Below are 14,915 nucleotides of genomic sequence, written 5' to 3'. Positions count from 1 at the left end.
GTACATGCTATATCCAAAAATGTACTATTATGAAAAAATGGTTTGCCATTTGATGCTAATGCTTCATTTTGTGTTTTTGAGATGTTTATGGCATATTGAAAGCAGTGTTTCATTTTTTAAGGAGATATGAGGCATTTCACATTTTGTTTTGGGAATTGTGTGTAGAGTTTTGTAAAAAAAGGAGACATAATTCTAAAAACGTGTGTAAGCAGTTGCAAAAAACTGGAATTATTAAACACAGCTCTGACTACAGTTAATATGCAGAACTAAATTGCTATATTGAAATGTGCATAATGGAACGATAAACACAACTACAGTGGGCAAATGTTACAGGGATGTTACTTTAACAGTGTCTGGCAATGTAATGGACTTTTTTGTTGTGAATATTTACACAGCAAATAATAATTAAAACCAGGCCGATACTGGTACAGCATATTGTGGGTCTGCAGGCCCAACAGGCAGTGGATCGATCAAGTTCATCAAGGGAAGCCTGGAGTAAAACACAAGAGTATCTGCCCACATTCATAAAATAGAGGGAGGTCCCTAATTCCACAATAGCCTATAGGGCTTCAGATTCATGTAGGAACCTGTCAGAGGGAAGAAGCATGTTTATGAATGAACAAGCTGCTTCTCTTCCCGAGTTCAGTGTGTAGTCTGTTTAGCAAACGGATGAATCTGTGTGAACCTGTGTGATGTGGAAACATCCATCATTGTATTTTAATGATTGTGTGTGCCTTTTATGCATTTCCTTATTATGGATGCATACATAAAAGCCTTAATAAACTTTAAAACAACTGATATTTGGTTGAAACGAGACCCTTTACATTGTTGAGAGGCTATTAGAAAGTTTCCACATTCCCAACTGTTAGGTTCTGACAGCTGATTGACAGTGGGCCTATATGATTTTGATGTTTGTATTTTACGCAGTGCTTTCTGTATCTCCGCGGCCTCGGAGATGGGTATCCGGCTTATTGATAGTGGTGAATGCCAGCGGGCATTAGAACAGCAAGCGGCCATCTGCCAGCCTAGCGAACTAGCAACCCCACCAGCTGCAGTCGCAAAACGCCCTACAAAGCAGGACATGCATGCAGCTTCTGACGTCTGCGGCCACACTGCGCTACAAAGCCCAGAAAAACCAGGAGCGGAAACAATGAGAATCACGCTTTTATACGCCGCATAGGACCACTACCAGCAAGTTTTTTGAGAAGAGGCTGCCGTTAAGTGCTCATCAGTTCATTTCGGATGACCGGTTTGTGCGATTATTTTTCCATGCTGAAAAAATATACATAAAAAGACTCATGCAGGGGCACTTTAATACCCCGACATGGCGACGGCAAGAAAAGGGAGAGAGCTTTTTACTATTTTGGAAACTAGCGCGGACACAGAAAGTAGCACGGTGTGCGACAGTCAAGACTCTCCGCTTAATCTTTCAGCCGATGTGAAGTGGTTTGAAATTCCTTACAGAAAGCCAGACTCGGACGAGGAAGACGAAGTGCGGGAGGAGGACGGCGAGGGGGAGAATGGATTCACGGGCACGGCAGCAGCCGCGGCGGAGACTGCAGACGCGGCCAGCTTCATCGCAGGAGGAGGCTGCAACATAATTCTAGTCACTGGTAGTAGTAATGGGATCAAGCCCGACGAGGAGGAGTACGCGGAGGACTGTTATTATTCTACCTCCACTAACTGCTCTGATACCACCTCAAACGATTCGGATATTGATTTCTCCGATTTGGAGGAGGAGGAGCGCAGGAGTTTTTTCAGCTTTGAAGATGACTCGGACGAGGACTGCACTTCTCTCGACTTCTGGGGCGAACCTGATCAGGTCATTTCAATCGAACCATTCACCGCTGTCAGCGGCCCTCAGCACTCGCTGGGGGACGATGCTGACACCCGTGACTATTTCCGGATACTCTTCCCAGATTCTCTTTTTGAACACATGGTAGAACAAACAAACAAATACGCCCTCTATCGGCAAAGGAGGAGTGGAAAATCAGACCCCCACTGGCACCCCACTGATGTCAGAGAAATGAAAGCTTATGTAGGTCTGAACATTCTTATGGGCATCAATCAGCTTCCAGACACTGGCATGTACTGGGCCAGTGACATTTTCATAGGCAATGCAGGCTTTAAAAAAACAATGACAGCCAGGCGCTTTGAAAAACTCACCCAGTATCTCCAGCTGTGTGACCGTGAGTCTGAGCCTGTGCGTGGAGAGCGTGGGTATGATGCCCTCTTCAAAATCAGGCCTGTCCTTGATGTGGTGGAGAACACCATGTGGGATGCATACACGCCCAATCGCTGTTTAACCATAGACAAGTGTGCCATTGTCATGAAGGGACGTTTCTCCCCCACCCAGTACATGCCCTCCAAGCCCCTGAGGAAAGGGCTGACAGTGTGGATGCTGTGTGACTCGCGCACTGGCTACTGCCACCGGGCCAAGATGTACGTAGGCAAGCCCAGTGAAGATGAAGCAACGGCCTCCCTGAGCTACAGGGTGGTGACCTCCCTTGTGCGTGGCCTGGAGGGTCAGTACCACCACCTCTTCATGGACAGCTTCTTCACATCAGTGCCCCTCCTCCAGCGGCTGCTGAAGGACGGACTGTACGCCTGCGGGCCCACCCAGCCGGGGCGCAGAGGTTACCCAGAGGTGCTGCGCCCCCGTAATGTCGGAAAGCTGTCACAGGGGGAGTTCTACCAGTGCCAGCGTGGCAATCTGGTTGCTACGGTGACACGGGATGTCAAGGTGGTTAGCTGCCTCTCCACCAACTGTGCTCCAGGGATTGTGGGTATCAGTCCAGGCCGGCAGCTGCATGAGACAGACGGGGAGGGCGAAAGTGACAGCATGAACTGCTCCGGTTTGTCGTACGGTGTACCCCGCCCTCTGCCCTTGCTGTTGTACCAGGAGAACATGAGGGGTGTTGACCTATGTGACCAGCTGAGGGAATGCTACCAGGTTGGCAGGCCATGTAAGAAGTGGTGGCGCTTCTTCCTGTGGTTCTACGTCAATCTGTGCATCGTCAACGCTTACATCATCCTGAGGGAGAGCAGAGGGGGCACGCCACCGGCGGGCTTCAACGGCAAGCAGTTCACCCAGCGCCACTTCCGGGTGCGCCTGGCGCAGCAGCTGATTGGGGACTACCAGGGGGCAAGGGGCATGGAGCGGGCAGCACGCAAGAGACACGCAGATTCACCCATAGAGTACGGACACCGCCTGGAGCGCATGTCAGAGCGCTCTCGTCGCTGCAGGAACTGCACCAACAAGGGACTGCGACATGAAAGTGTGTTCGGCTGCAAGATATGCAATGTCCACCTATGCAGGGGAGGCTGCTTCTCTGAGTTTCATAAATAACATTGAACTGGTTTTTGTTTTTATATCCTTTGTGTAATCAAACAACTTGTGTCAAGGCATTTTTTTAAACAGTAAAACATTTGTAATTCCAAAGGTTACCACTACAAGTGCACAATATAGTCACACACTTTATGTAGAGCTAGTTTTAGGATAGAAGTATTATTGCACGTATAATAGAGAAAACAAACAAAAAAAAAACGTAGATTATATTTGAATTAGTATAGAATTTGGCAACTTGCCTTCTGTAACACTGACAGAATTGCCTTGTGTCACTTTTTTATACGTTTAAAATAATGAGAAGGATTTTATATGAAAAAAAAGAAGAAATCAAACTTTTCTGCACCTACAATAGATCAGAAAATGTTTACTATGGGAAGTTTATCTCTCTCTTTTTCCAAAATAAAAACTTCATTATGATGTACTTAACTGAATCATCCGTTTATTTATGTTGTATTAAAAGCATGGGAAACATCACAATAGTTAATATTAAAGTCAATATTAAAGAAGAAAAATATGTTACTATAATAATAAAACGATGAGCATGAAATGTACACTGGTTTAAAATAGACTCAGCTTTGGTTACTGCTGGTCCTTCACATGAAAATCTGTGTCTCTGGGCCTACAAGGGGACACAGCTTGCAGCAATTAGAGAGTAGAAAAAGCCCCTCAGTACTCTGCAGCCAACGGACCTACTAATGCCATTTCTTTCTCCAACCGCAATGCTTACACAGAGCCATCTGTGGCCCTACTCCACTGGGTCCAAAATGTGGCACTTGTCTCTGACATGATTGGAAAATGGAAGAAAGATGACAGAACCCAGGAACTTCTTTTAGGAGAAGAATATGTATGTCTAATTAGTTAGAGTAAGGGTGAGTGAGGACATTCATTTGAATCATGTAAGTCAGCATGTACACAATTAGGTAAAGGAAGGTGATGGATCAAAGCTATCCCTGCTATCCCAAGAGAGGAGGTCAATTGAATTAAGGCATATTTGTGACTAGTGTAAAACATAATGTGTATTTTCATCAAAGCTTTTCTGTCCACTCTGTTATCAGGCAGGCAAGCTGAAGGCTGCATGTAGGCAAAGATAGGCCGCTTCAGCAGGTCGGAATAGCTGTCTCCTGTGTCCCTTTCTGAGGTATGTCTCCCTCTGTAGCACACTGTCTATCTCTCTCTCTCTCTTCACTCTCTCTTCCTCCTCAGGCTCTGCTGTGCCATCCTACACACACACACACACACACACACACACACACACACCCTCCCTTCCCCTTCACTCGCTCTTGCTTGCTCTCTCAGCCGTTCCCCAGCTGGGAGAGGGTTAGTCAACTGGACGGCCATCCCGCTGATCTGCGGGAGCCCCTTTGGGGAGTTACCATAGCAACCGTGGCCGATGAAGACAGGGAGTCGCCAGCAGGCCCGCATGGTTGTCATGGTACTAGCTCTGGCTACGGAGGAGGGAGGTGCCAGAGGCCACACCTCCCTACCCCTTCTCCAAAAACCAGGCAAGGCTATGGGGTGTGTGTGTGTGTGTGTGTGTGTGTGTGTGTGTGTGTGTGTGTGTGTGTGTGTCTGTGTGTGTGTGGGGAGGGAAGGAGCTAGCTGGCTGACAGTCTGCACACTGTACACGGAGCCAGACTGGTTACCAGGCAGGCTCTGCTACAGCACAGCCAACACCACGACTGCTGCCAAAAATGAGCAGGATGACATGAAGCTGCTGCTCTGGAGACGTCTTCATGCAGGTGTAGGATTAGAGGAATCTGTCACGCTGTGTTCTGCATCATACCAAAGCTCACTGAACGTTTCTATTCTATTTTATTGAAGAACATAAACCACACTGCTGCTTTGCAGATATCTTCATGCAGGTGTAGCAGGCAGAATTAACTCTGCACTGCGTAATGTGCTAGCCTACATAAAACCAATCCGTAAATTTCTATTCAGTCATATTTTTCAACATTTGCTGAGTTATGTCAATGGCTGTCAGTCCTCCTCTACCCACATAGTAATTATACTATCAAAGTTATCACCGCTACCTACAATAGCCCTTAGTGATACATTAAAGGCTGTTTGACATAATTTGAATTACATTTTATCTGTTTCCACTCAAATATTAATACATTTTCTAACAGACGCAACTAACACACGATGACAAGTCAATTGTAGCAGATGTGAGGTGAAATATGAGCTTAATTTTTCAATTCCCACAACAGCAGTGCAGAGGACATGTACACCAGAACAGTGGGATCTGAAGCCTGTGTTTGTTGGTCAGACTTGTGCTTTTGTATCATTGTTGTTGATAGTAGAACATTTAAATCCTCTCCTCTGTTTTGTGGGCGTTAAATAGTGAAGACCTATTTGTGTGCCAGAACCAAACACACACTCTCTCTCTCTCACTCTCTCTCTCTCTCTCTCTCTCTCTGGGTAGGTGAGTGTGCTGTGTCACAATAGCCAGATCTAATGTTTCCAGGATGGATCCCAACCATAAAATGCTCAGCTCTCAACATGTTTCCCCTCCTGGACAGAGAAAGATCTCTGAGTCTCTGTCAAGAACATGGGCCTGGTTTCACTTAAGAACCACTGGTTGGGTAACACATGTAGGCCTACTGTTAGAATCATGAATGTGCCTTTGTTCAATACTTTCCTCTGTTGCAAAATGAGTCCATGGACAGGGATGAGTGTGAGAAACCCCTAACATTTGATTCTCAGATCCTACTGAGTCATCGTTTGTCTCTGTGCTGCGATGTATGAATGTTCATTCTCAACAGCCATGATTGTGAGGAGATGACGAATTACTTCTTAAATGTACATTATTATTATCATCTGTTCAAATTAATTAGTAGGCCTAGGCCTTTTTATACAGAATAATCCTTTATTCACCTTAACAAGTTTATCGATTAAACTCAGCTTTTTATATATCTCTCTCTGCAGTGATGGGAAGTAACTAAGTAGTAAAGTGAGTTGTTAGCAGTTCCACCAAAGAGACCTTTCCCCTCTAAACTTCTCACACAGTTTCATTTAAATAACTGTTTGAGGCTTGAAGATCTAAAATTCTCCAATATTTTACAAAAAAATGCAAAGATTAGACAATATCCCAAAAATGAAAAGAGATTTATGCAGCAAACATATTTGTTTTTTCATTACTACCCCAATAAAATGAAATTAAAATAAAAAAATACCTCAAAACTAGCTTCAGCTCAACCAGCTCGACCAGTAAAATGCTATGCATCAGTATTCATTTAATAATGTAATAGATGATAATATGCCAGATACATGAGTGACTGCCATGCATTATTTCTACATTGTGGTATTGGTACTTTTACTTAACGTAAAGGATCTGAGTAGTTGGATTTATTAAGTACATACTGAACACTCAAAAGAATCAACTGTTACTACTTAGTGACACACATCTCCATCTAGTGGACAAGAGAACATACAGTGAATTCTCAGGCGCTTGAGGTAGTTTAAACTTATTTAAATGTTGCTATATTGAACAGTTATTCTGAGTCCTGCTGCTCCTTGTCATAGCACATGCACACCACTGTCTCTGGAGCTAATGCATTTTTTTTTTTTTTAAGCAGGAAGCTTTCTAAACCAGATGGATCTCTTTGGTTTTTGTTGATGTGGTTTTGGCGAACCCAACAGAATGACCAGAGGAAGTTTGATCTCTGAGTCTCTTGCCAGAGGGACATCAAGAGTGACCTGCAACCAAATAAAACACAGCTTTTAATAATTCATCTTCTTCTCCATTTTTCATTGTGCTATATGATTTTTTCGCTCTGGCTCTCTGTCACTACATCAGTTTTGAGCTGATAGAAAAGTTTGGGCTGTAATATGACACTTTGTCCTACATGCACCCATCATTAGTGTGTAGACAAGCCATGAGGCCTGTCCTCTTTAACCCCTCCTCCTCCCTCTTTCTCTCTCTGTCTCTCCTCCCTCATACAGCCACGGTGTGGTGCTGTTGTCATATTCCTTCTGATCTTGACAACAAGTCGTGTTTTTGCAACCACTCTATAACCAAGCCAGGTGTATTTTTACGTTACATTAAGTGAATCATCGATGACACAATATACACAATACAAATACCTTGAGTCCGTACTCGAGCTTCATCATGCAGCAGTTGAAGAAGGTAGTGTGGAGCTGTGGAGGGATACTCAGAACTTTGGTTATGGTCTGACTGGTCTCAGCGGGAACAGAGTCTCCTGTACCAAAGAGTACATCATTTGTGTGAACGATCCTCTTTGACTGAGCAACAAAGGTCTGCTTTTCACACAGGTAGAACTTGGGTGTTACTATGCGTGCAGAGTCGTTGAGTACCTCTACAGAGACTCCTATCGCATCACCTATTTATATTTAGGAGAAAAACATCATTAATGTTTAAGTTAAGGCTAGCCAGAAAATAAAAATTCTTATTTCTTATTAAATCTGTTTACCTTGCTTTACTCCCATTTTTTCTGAGCTAACATTGATCGTAACCTTTGCAGAGCCATAAAATGAAATCCTGGTTGCATATTGTTGCTCCTACCAAATGGAAACATACGCCAAATAGCTGCATAGATGATTATTACAACATAGTATAATAATAAAGCTACTGGACACACAATAACTAAAATATTGAACTGATTCAAGTAAAATGGCAAATTAATTCCATACAGTACCTTAAGTCCAATGATTATCATTTCTGATTTGGAGGCAAAGGGGAACTTGGTCAGAAAAGGGAACTCCGTCTTGGTTTTGTGGACAAGCCAGATTGACTGAGTCAGCTGTGCTCGCAAACTGTATGTAATTTTGCCCCATTTCCCCTGGTAAGATGAAGGCATATCTCTGTAGGGAAATAGTCCAAATACATAAAGGGGCTTATTATATTTCACCAGCTGGTAAGGAAGTGTTTATTATGGTTATAAATATATATTTTACACGCACGTATTTGGAATCACAAAGGTGAATGGATACACACTTCTCCCAGGGCGGAGGATTTCTGAACCTTATAAAAAAGAATAAAAAGAAACATTGTTGTTAAATACACATTTATCAGTTTGTTAACACACTATAAAATATCTATCAATTCAAAAGCTTTAAGCGCTCTTTCTTTTTTGGTAGAAGAGAGTGACAATACTAACCATCTCCTTTGTTCTTATCCTGAAGAATAATATGTTCAAAATGAAAGTATATCTTCTTGTCACTGTGCATCCCTGTGGCCTGTCCTTCTTGTTGATGCCATGTCACCTTAGATTTTCCTTTGGCTTTGACCAAAAGACACTGCACTTTGGTTTCCTTGCTGGTCACTACTGTCACCCTGCCAGACAGGATATCCCCGGGAGAGAAGGTGCCTCGTTCATTCACCTTGTTGTAATCCACTGAGATATGCTTTACAGTCATGATAAGACTAAATCAAATAACCGTCCCAAAGGTTGTGGAGTGAAAGCACGATGATGATGCTCCTTTTTGTGTAGAATAATCCCTGTAAATCTACTGGAAGCTGGTTTGAATTGATCCACGGTGGTATTGAAGTGGGGCCTTTTGCTAATGAGCAAGAATCAAGCAAGGCTGGTATATACACTGTAGCAGTGGACTTCTCCAGAAGCTATCTGTGGTGTCTCACATGACCATGTGATCATGAGCTGCAGGTGTCACTTTCACACAGGTAACTCTAGCCAGCAGCCTTTCAGGCTAAATTAGGCCAAATAAATTGAGATTGACGTCATGGATGTACTAAGACAAAAGATTCCAGTATGCTATATGTGTGAACATTCATTTATATTCCTCAGTGAATACTATTGAAACCAATGTAAAAACCACAATGTAGCACTACATAATCCATACTTTATCAATAATGTGTCTAACTCAGATAGCTTGATGTAAATTAAAAGAAAAATAGAGAACCTTTACCTGGCAGGAATACAATATTGATGTTTTAGGCAGGAATGACGCATGCTAAATTTGCACATATTAAGGAAATGCACATAAGCATTTAGAGCATATTCCTTTCTTTCTTCTAGTGCTAACAGATTCAGAGGAAATACCCATTCAAGATTTCTGTGGACCATAACTTGTCTACCTACGCAAATGCATCTGAATATAATTAAAAAGTTAAATTTTTTTTGTTGGTTTACTGAATTTTTACTTTTACACTGACATCAATAAAACGATAAGTTGAAACCCAAGTTTGAGTTTAGGCATATTTACTGTTCAAATGCAGATGTATACAGGTACAAATATACAGCCAATTCACTTTTGTAATATTTGATATAACAAATAAACTATAGTATAGCTATTCAAGATACTGAGATAATGTATACCATTTTGAATCCATCTATTGATAACATTTTTGTTTACAGTGTAACAGTAGGCTATGTTTAGTCAACGGTAGTTCTGTTCATCATGGCCCTTGTGATATTGATTTAAGCAGGCTGATAAAAAGTTAGTATTTACATATTCTTGCTTTACCAGACCCTCCTCCAAAGTGGGCTGAAGGAGGGTCTGGTTACTTCACATAGCTTTCGGGGATGGGAGGAAAACGTGCTCTGGTTTATTGGCATTTCTATAAACCAATCAGAATTGTAATGGGCCGTGCTAAACTCCGCACAGAGCCGCTGCAAAATAGTTGTGCCAGAGAAAACTCAGATTGGACAGATAGGCTAGCTAGCTGTCTCAATTTACCCTGCAGAGATCTGAGGAGCAGTTAACCATAGTCCTCATAAATCCATCGAATTTAAAATTCCAACACAAAGAAAGCAGAAGGAAACAGAAAATACATGCATCCGGCGGAATTTCCTGCAGCACCGGAGCAATCCCGGAAGTGGAACGCGAAGGATATAGACTAGTATTTACAAAACACCAAAATTACAACATATGGACATCAATACAGTTCAGTGGAATAAAAAAATAAAATTTGGCATTAACATTAGCAACTGACCAATAATCATATGGTTACTATTATTAGCAATCTCCAAACCAACTTTTGGCACTGAAGTTTTTATTTATTTATTTGTTTGTTTGGATCCTCATTAGCCACTACCAAGGTGGTAACTACTCTACCTGGGGTCAGCCCAAGAAAGCATTACATCATAATGTAAAACAAAAATCAAATGAAGCTACTAATGACTAATGGTGCTCGAGTTGCATTGTGGTTAATCTAAGCACAGTGCAATGCTAAAACGGTGGCGTATTTAAAGTGCACTCGCATATTTGCTAGGGTACATTGCATATGCGTCATACGGAGGTGGGGGATCCACTTCTTGGGGTGCTGCTTGTGCTTGTGATGCCGTGCTCCAGGGTGCTTGGTCTGGGTCCCCAAATGCTTTAAATCCAAAGCCAGCAGCAGCAGGTGGTTTCATAGCAGGAACCTCAAAGGAAGGTAGGATGACTATAGGGAGTTTGATCTCTGGGTTTGAAGCAAACTTGACATCTAGATAGATCTGTGAAAAAACAAAGTTGATGTTATATTGTTGGATTTGTCTTCTTTGTATCACCAGAAATATTCTGCAGTATTAATCTATTCAAGTCAGTGGGGGATTTTTAGGTTTCTTACAGTATTCCTTTGTTTTGTCACTAGAGGCTCCTTATTGTTTACTGTATGGTTTCATTCTCTTGAGTTTGTTGAGTTCATTAGTGTTTATAAGCGTTTCCTGAATTGATTAGGTTTATATGTGCTCTGCCTTTTTTATAAGTTACTTTTAGTATTTGTTTTGTCATTTTACCAACAGTCAGTGAATAAAATGCTCCATTTGTCCTATCAACTTTAGATCATGGCACGGCTTGAATAGGATTTGTTTTTGCAATATCAGTATTTGATTTTTAGGTCCGACTTAAAAATTAAACCTCATTCACAAAGCACAAATAAAACAGATTAAACAACGAAAACAGAGACAAAGAAAAGCCCCACAAGCTTCCTATTAGTAGCTATTCCAACAAAACAGTAGTCAAGCATATGAACAGAAGAATGGCTCAAATACAGGATCTATCATTTGACCATATATATATATATATATATATATATATATATATATATATATATATATATATATATATAGTGAAGTTTACCCTCAGCTTGTACTCCAGCTTGATGATGGAGCAGTTCAAGATGGAGGGAGGTAGCTCCGTGGGGATGGAGATCACCTTGGTCACAGTCTCTTTCCCAGAGGATGCAACAGCCTCACTCATCTCCTTAATGATCTTCTCTTTGTGAAGTCTCCTGCGACCCTGGGCGAAGAAACTCTGCTTCTTATACAGTATGAATTTGGGCTTCGCTGAACGAGTTGATTGGTTGCTGACTTCAACTGTGACTTGGAGAGCCTCGCCTTTAAAATGGAGAAAAGAAAGCTAGTCAATTTCTAAACCTAAACAGTACATTGACGTGGTATGAAGCGACAAAGACCGCATAGAGAGGAGGTCAGGTTGGATTGATGGGTCAACAAACACATCGCTTTCCCCCAGGAGGCCACTGTTTGTGTCAGTGTCCCATGTGAAAGCAAAAGTCAACGTTGACTTATTTTAACTTAACCAGGATCTATTCCTAAACCTAACCAAGTAACTTAACCAAGTAGTTTTGTTGCTTAAACAACTAATTCAAACAGACTTATTTTAAGCCAACCCACAATCTTTTCCTAAACCTTACCAAGTTTTGGTGCCTAAAGATCGCTACTGGCTATTGTCTCTCAGATGAGAGAGTTTATGGAAACTAGCACCCTGGTGCTGATTGGCATGTCCCAGTCATCCTTATTTCCATGGCTGGGGCATGATCAGTTTACCTTGAGAGTGCAACAAAGGCAAAAACTTGTTGTTGGACCTGTTTTGACGCAGCCCCACACCTTACACCCTGTGCATTGTTGTGTAATCTGTTGGCTTCATGTTCGCAGCAAGTCCAATGCACACTGGTTGGTAATCTAGCTGCCTTTAAAGAGAAAGATTTCAGCAGTTGGAGGAAAAACAGTTGTAGTTGCAATGTCATCTTCCTATCATGATTTAAATACAGCTCAATCAATAGTGTTAAGATGCAGCACAGTAAATAATAGCTTGCATTTTGAAGTATGGAACTACTGCAGCGACAAGGGATAAGGTTCTCTTCTGTCAGTGCCGAGTCATTCTCATTACCTGTAGTCCCAGGAGTGGTCTCTAATAGAACCATTTCTACATGACTCTCTGTTGACTGATTAACCAGGTTTCTCACAGGTTTTGGAAGAGTAAAGTGATACCAAACAAAAGTTTGTAACTCATATTACCTTGCTTGTATCCCATCTGCTTGGTGTGAACATCCATTGAAATGTTTCCAGAGCCGAAAACGTTGACAGATTTATCCTTGCAACCATTCTGAGGTTCCTAAAAGAACAGACTCCACCTCAGATTAACATAGTTAGACAATTGTCTCTTCTGCTTAGGCAACATTGGTTGCAGTTTCAAAGATAGGCTAAATGATTACTTACCATAAGACCGGGAGTATCCATGTCTGCTTTGGACACAAATGTGAAGTGGGTGTTAACCTTTTTTGTCAGCTTCATTGATTGATGAAGCTCTGCCTTCAATTTATGAACAATGTTGCCTATGGAGGATTTGAAAGATGATGGGATTTTTCTGTAAGTACAATAATAGAATATTTAAAGAACCTGAAAATAAGTCAAACATCAATTCTAAAATAAAGACTAAGTAAAAAATAGGCACCTGTCAGGAATCTTAAAGGAAAAGGGAAATGCATGTCTTCCTTTACCAATGACTTCAGTGCCTGGAACAGAATTAGGAATCATTTAAAATACAGTTGGTAACTTAAAATGAAAATAACTTTTCAGATTTGCTCAAACTCTCACTATATCCTGACAGTACTACATGAATGAGATAATCAATGGAAAAATCACATTCCTCTGCCTCTTCCTGGTGCTCCTAATGGCGTCAGGAAAACAATCAGACACAGTGTCAATGACTGCTAGCTGCAATCAAACTGTCACACTAGGCAGCGCTGATCAAATATAAATCAAGATTCTGTTACTGCATTGCCTATTTTTCACCTCAAATGTTTTCAGATACATATTTTAGTGTACTGTTTAGCTGTAAAATATGTGCTGAGTTTTGGCTCAACTTGGTTACAAACTACAGCTACGGTTTTGATTGTTTGGCACAGTGGAAACTTGCAAATTCCATTAGAAACACTAGAGAGAGGCAGAACATGACTTTTTCACAGATTTTCAGTCTCATGTGATAATTAATAATAATAATAATAATAATAATAATAATAATAATAATAATAATAATAATAATAATAATAATAATAATAATAATAATAATCAGCATATCGTCATATAGTCATGGCAGTAATTCCCAACCAGGGGTACAGTTGCAAGGGGGTATGTGGAAACATAGAGTAGCTCAACTAGTTTGAACAAAATTTAAATTATGATTTGATTAAAGAATATATTTAAATATTAACAATTATAATTCAACAGTTACACCTGAACACATTTCTAATATACATTGGGAATCGATAAAGGAGTACATGAGTTCCTCTGGGGATACCTCAGACCAAAAAGGTTGGAAACCACTGACACATTTCAGCAAATATGACAAAAGATTACTTCTCTAAGTTACCTACTGAACCTTTTACATCATATTAATAATGGCTCATTATCTAAGTCATTGCATTAGCTAAAGTACAATGTAGGCTATGGCATGATTACATTCATTTAATACTTTACCATCTTGTCTTGCCTCTCTCAAAATATGATGTTTGACATCATAATATTTCTCATTAGACCAGTACACATGATGTTGATTTTGCCCGTAATTTTCAGACCAGCAGACCCGAGCTTTTCCCTTTGCTATAAAAACAAGCGACTGGATTTTAGTTTCCTTAGAAACCTCCACGATAACTCTACCATTAATGGTATCTCCATTTGAGAAGGTGTTTTTGTGGTTGATGGCATCATATTCAATTGAGAAGTTTTTGATGGTCATTTTCCTCAGAGAAATACACAGTTGAAAATCCAAATCTCCTGTAAAACCAGGAGGAAAGTCAAGGCTTGTAAACCCTGAACAGCTGCTCCGCACTGTTTATATCTGTTCTCAAGCATGCGAATGTTGTTGAACCTGTTTATCTCGTGTGTGCCCAAAGGTGGGAGGCACACATGCACAAAGGGGGAGTGGTAGCGTTCAGCCCTGCAAACTCACCACAGTTTACCTATTAAAACATATCTTAAAGTGCTCATATTATGCTCATTTTCAGGTTCATAATTGTATTTAGAGGTTGTACTAGGATAGGTACAATATTTTTGTTTAACTGCACATTGCTGCAGCTCCTCTTTTGTGTGTTGAGCTCTCTGTTTTAGCTACAGAGTGAGGCATCTCACTTCCATCTTTGTTGGGAGTCGCACATGCGCAGTACCTAGGTAAGGACTACTACCCAGTCAGAAGCAGAGTATGAGGGCATGCCACGCTAGCAGCTAGGCGAGCATTATAACCAAGGGGCTAAGCGAGCATCTGAAAAGCATACCTCTTATGGGGAGGTTCATAGGCTAACAAGCCATCACCTTCTGCTAGCATTTCCTTGTCTGGCATTCATTTTGGCGTCACTTTGACAGCGAAT

General features: G+C 41.2%; 3 protein-coding genes across 3 annotated transcripts; 1 reads left to right on the top strand and 2 right to left on the bottom strand.

The window, feature by feature from the left end:
* The first annotated feature begins 1,324 nt into the window (after positions 1-1,324).
* Positions 1,325-3,349, top strand: LOC116056848 (piggyBac transposable element-derived protein 4-like). The gene has a single exon (XM_031309222.1). The coding sequence runs from the start codon at positions 1,325-1,327 to the stop codon at positions 3,347-3,349; it is 2,025 nt and encodes a 674-aa protein (XP_031165082.1).
* A 3,332-nt stretch (positions 3,350-6,681) lies between these two features.
* On the bottom strand, positions 6,682-9,959 carry LOC116056538 (arrestin domain-containing protein 3-like). The gene is made up of 6 exons (XM_031308660.2): positions 8,467-9,959; positions 8,270-8,330; positions 8,005-8,170; positions 7,780-7,867; positions 7,433-7,689; positions 6,682-7,045 (listed from the first exon to the last, which is right to left on the bottom strand). Exons 1-6 carry the CDS (start codon positions 8,723-8,725, stop codon positions 6,917-6,919), a joined length of 960 nt encoding a protein of 319 aa, XP_031164520.2. The 5' UTR covers positions 8,726-9,959; the 3' UTR covers positions 6,682-6,916.
* Positions 9,960-10,321: 362 nt separating this feature from the next.
* Positions 10,322-14,434, bottom strand: LOC116056888 (arrestin domain-containing protein 3-like). The gene is made up of 6 exons (XM_031309302.2): positions 14,029-14,434; positions 13,004-13,064; positions 12,769-12,916; positions 12,568-12,664; positions 11,390-11,646; positions 10,322-10,764 (listed from the first exon to the last, which is right to left on the bottom strand). The coding sequence occupies exons 1-6, from the start codon at positions 14,285-14,287 to the stop codon at positions 10,516-10,518; spliced, it is 1,071 nt and encodes a 356-aa protein (XP_031165162.1). The 5' UTR covers positions 14,288-14,434; the 3' UTR covers positions 10,322-10,515.
* Between the last annotated feature and the right edge of the window lie 481 nt (positions 14,435-14,915).

Source organism: Sander lucioperca, chromosome 2, assembly GCF_008315115.2.
Source record: "Sander lucioperca isolate FBNREF2018 chromosome 2, SLUC_FBN_1.2, whole genome shotgun sequence".
Classification (NCBI taxonomy): Eukaryota; Metazoa; Chordata; class Actinopteri; order Perciformes; family Percidae; genus Sander; species Sander lucioperca.
This window is presented reverse-complemented; position numbering and strand designations above follow the sequence as displayed.

What these genes read in the sequence shown, in the direction of transcription:
- LOC116056848 (XM_031309222.1), top strand. Translation starts at nt 1,325, where the DNA reads ATGGCGACGGCAAGAAAAGGGAGAGAGCTTTTTACTATTTTGGAAACT.
- LOC116056538 (XM_031308660.2), bottom strand. Translation starts at nt 8,725, where the DNA reads ATGACTGTAAAGCATATCTCAGTGGATTACAACAAGGTGAATGAACGA. An exon ending in ACCTTTGTGATTCCAAATAC is followed by an intron (nt 8,171 to 8,269) that starts GTGCGTGTAAAA and finishes ATTTCCCTACAG; the next exon opens with AGATATGCCTTCATCTTACC. An exon ending in TGATAATCATTGGACTTAAG is followed by an intron (nt 7,868 to 8,004) that starts GTACTGTATGGA and finishes TCCATTTGGTAG; the next exon opens with GAGCAACAATATGCAACCAG.
- LOC116056888 (XM_031309302.2), bottom strand. Translation starts at nt 14,287, where the DNA reads ATGACCATCAAAAACTTCTCAATTGAATATGATGCCATCAACCACAAA. An exon ending in GAGAGAGGCAAGACAAGATG is followed by an intron (nt 13,065 to 14,028) that starts GTAAAGTATTAA and finishes ATTCTGTTCCAG; the next exon opens with GCACTGAAGTCATTGGTAAA. An exon ending in TGGATACTCCCGGTCTTATG is followed by an intron (nt 12,665 to 12,768) that starts GTAAGTAATCAT and finishes CTGTTCTTTTAG; the next exon opens with GAACCTCAGAATGGTTGCAA.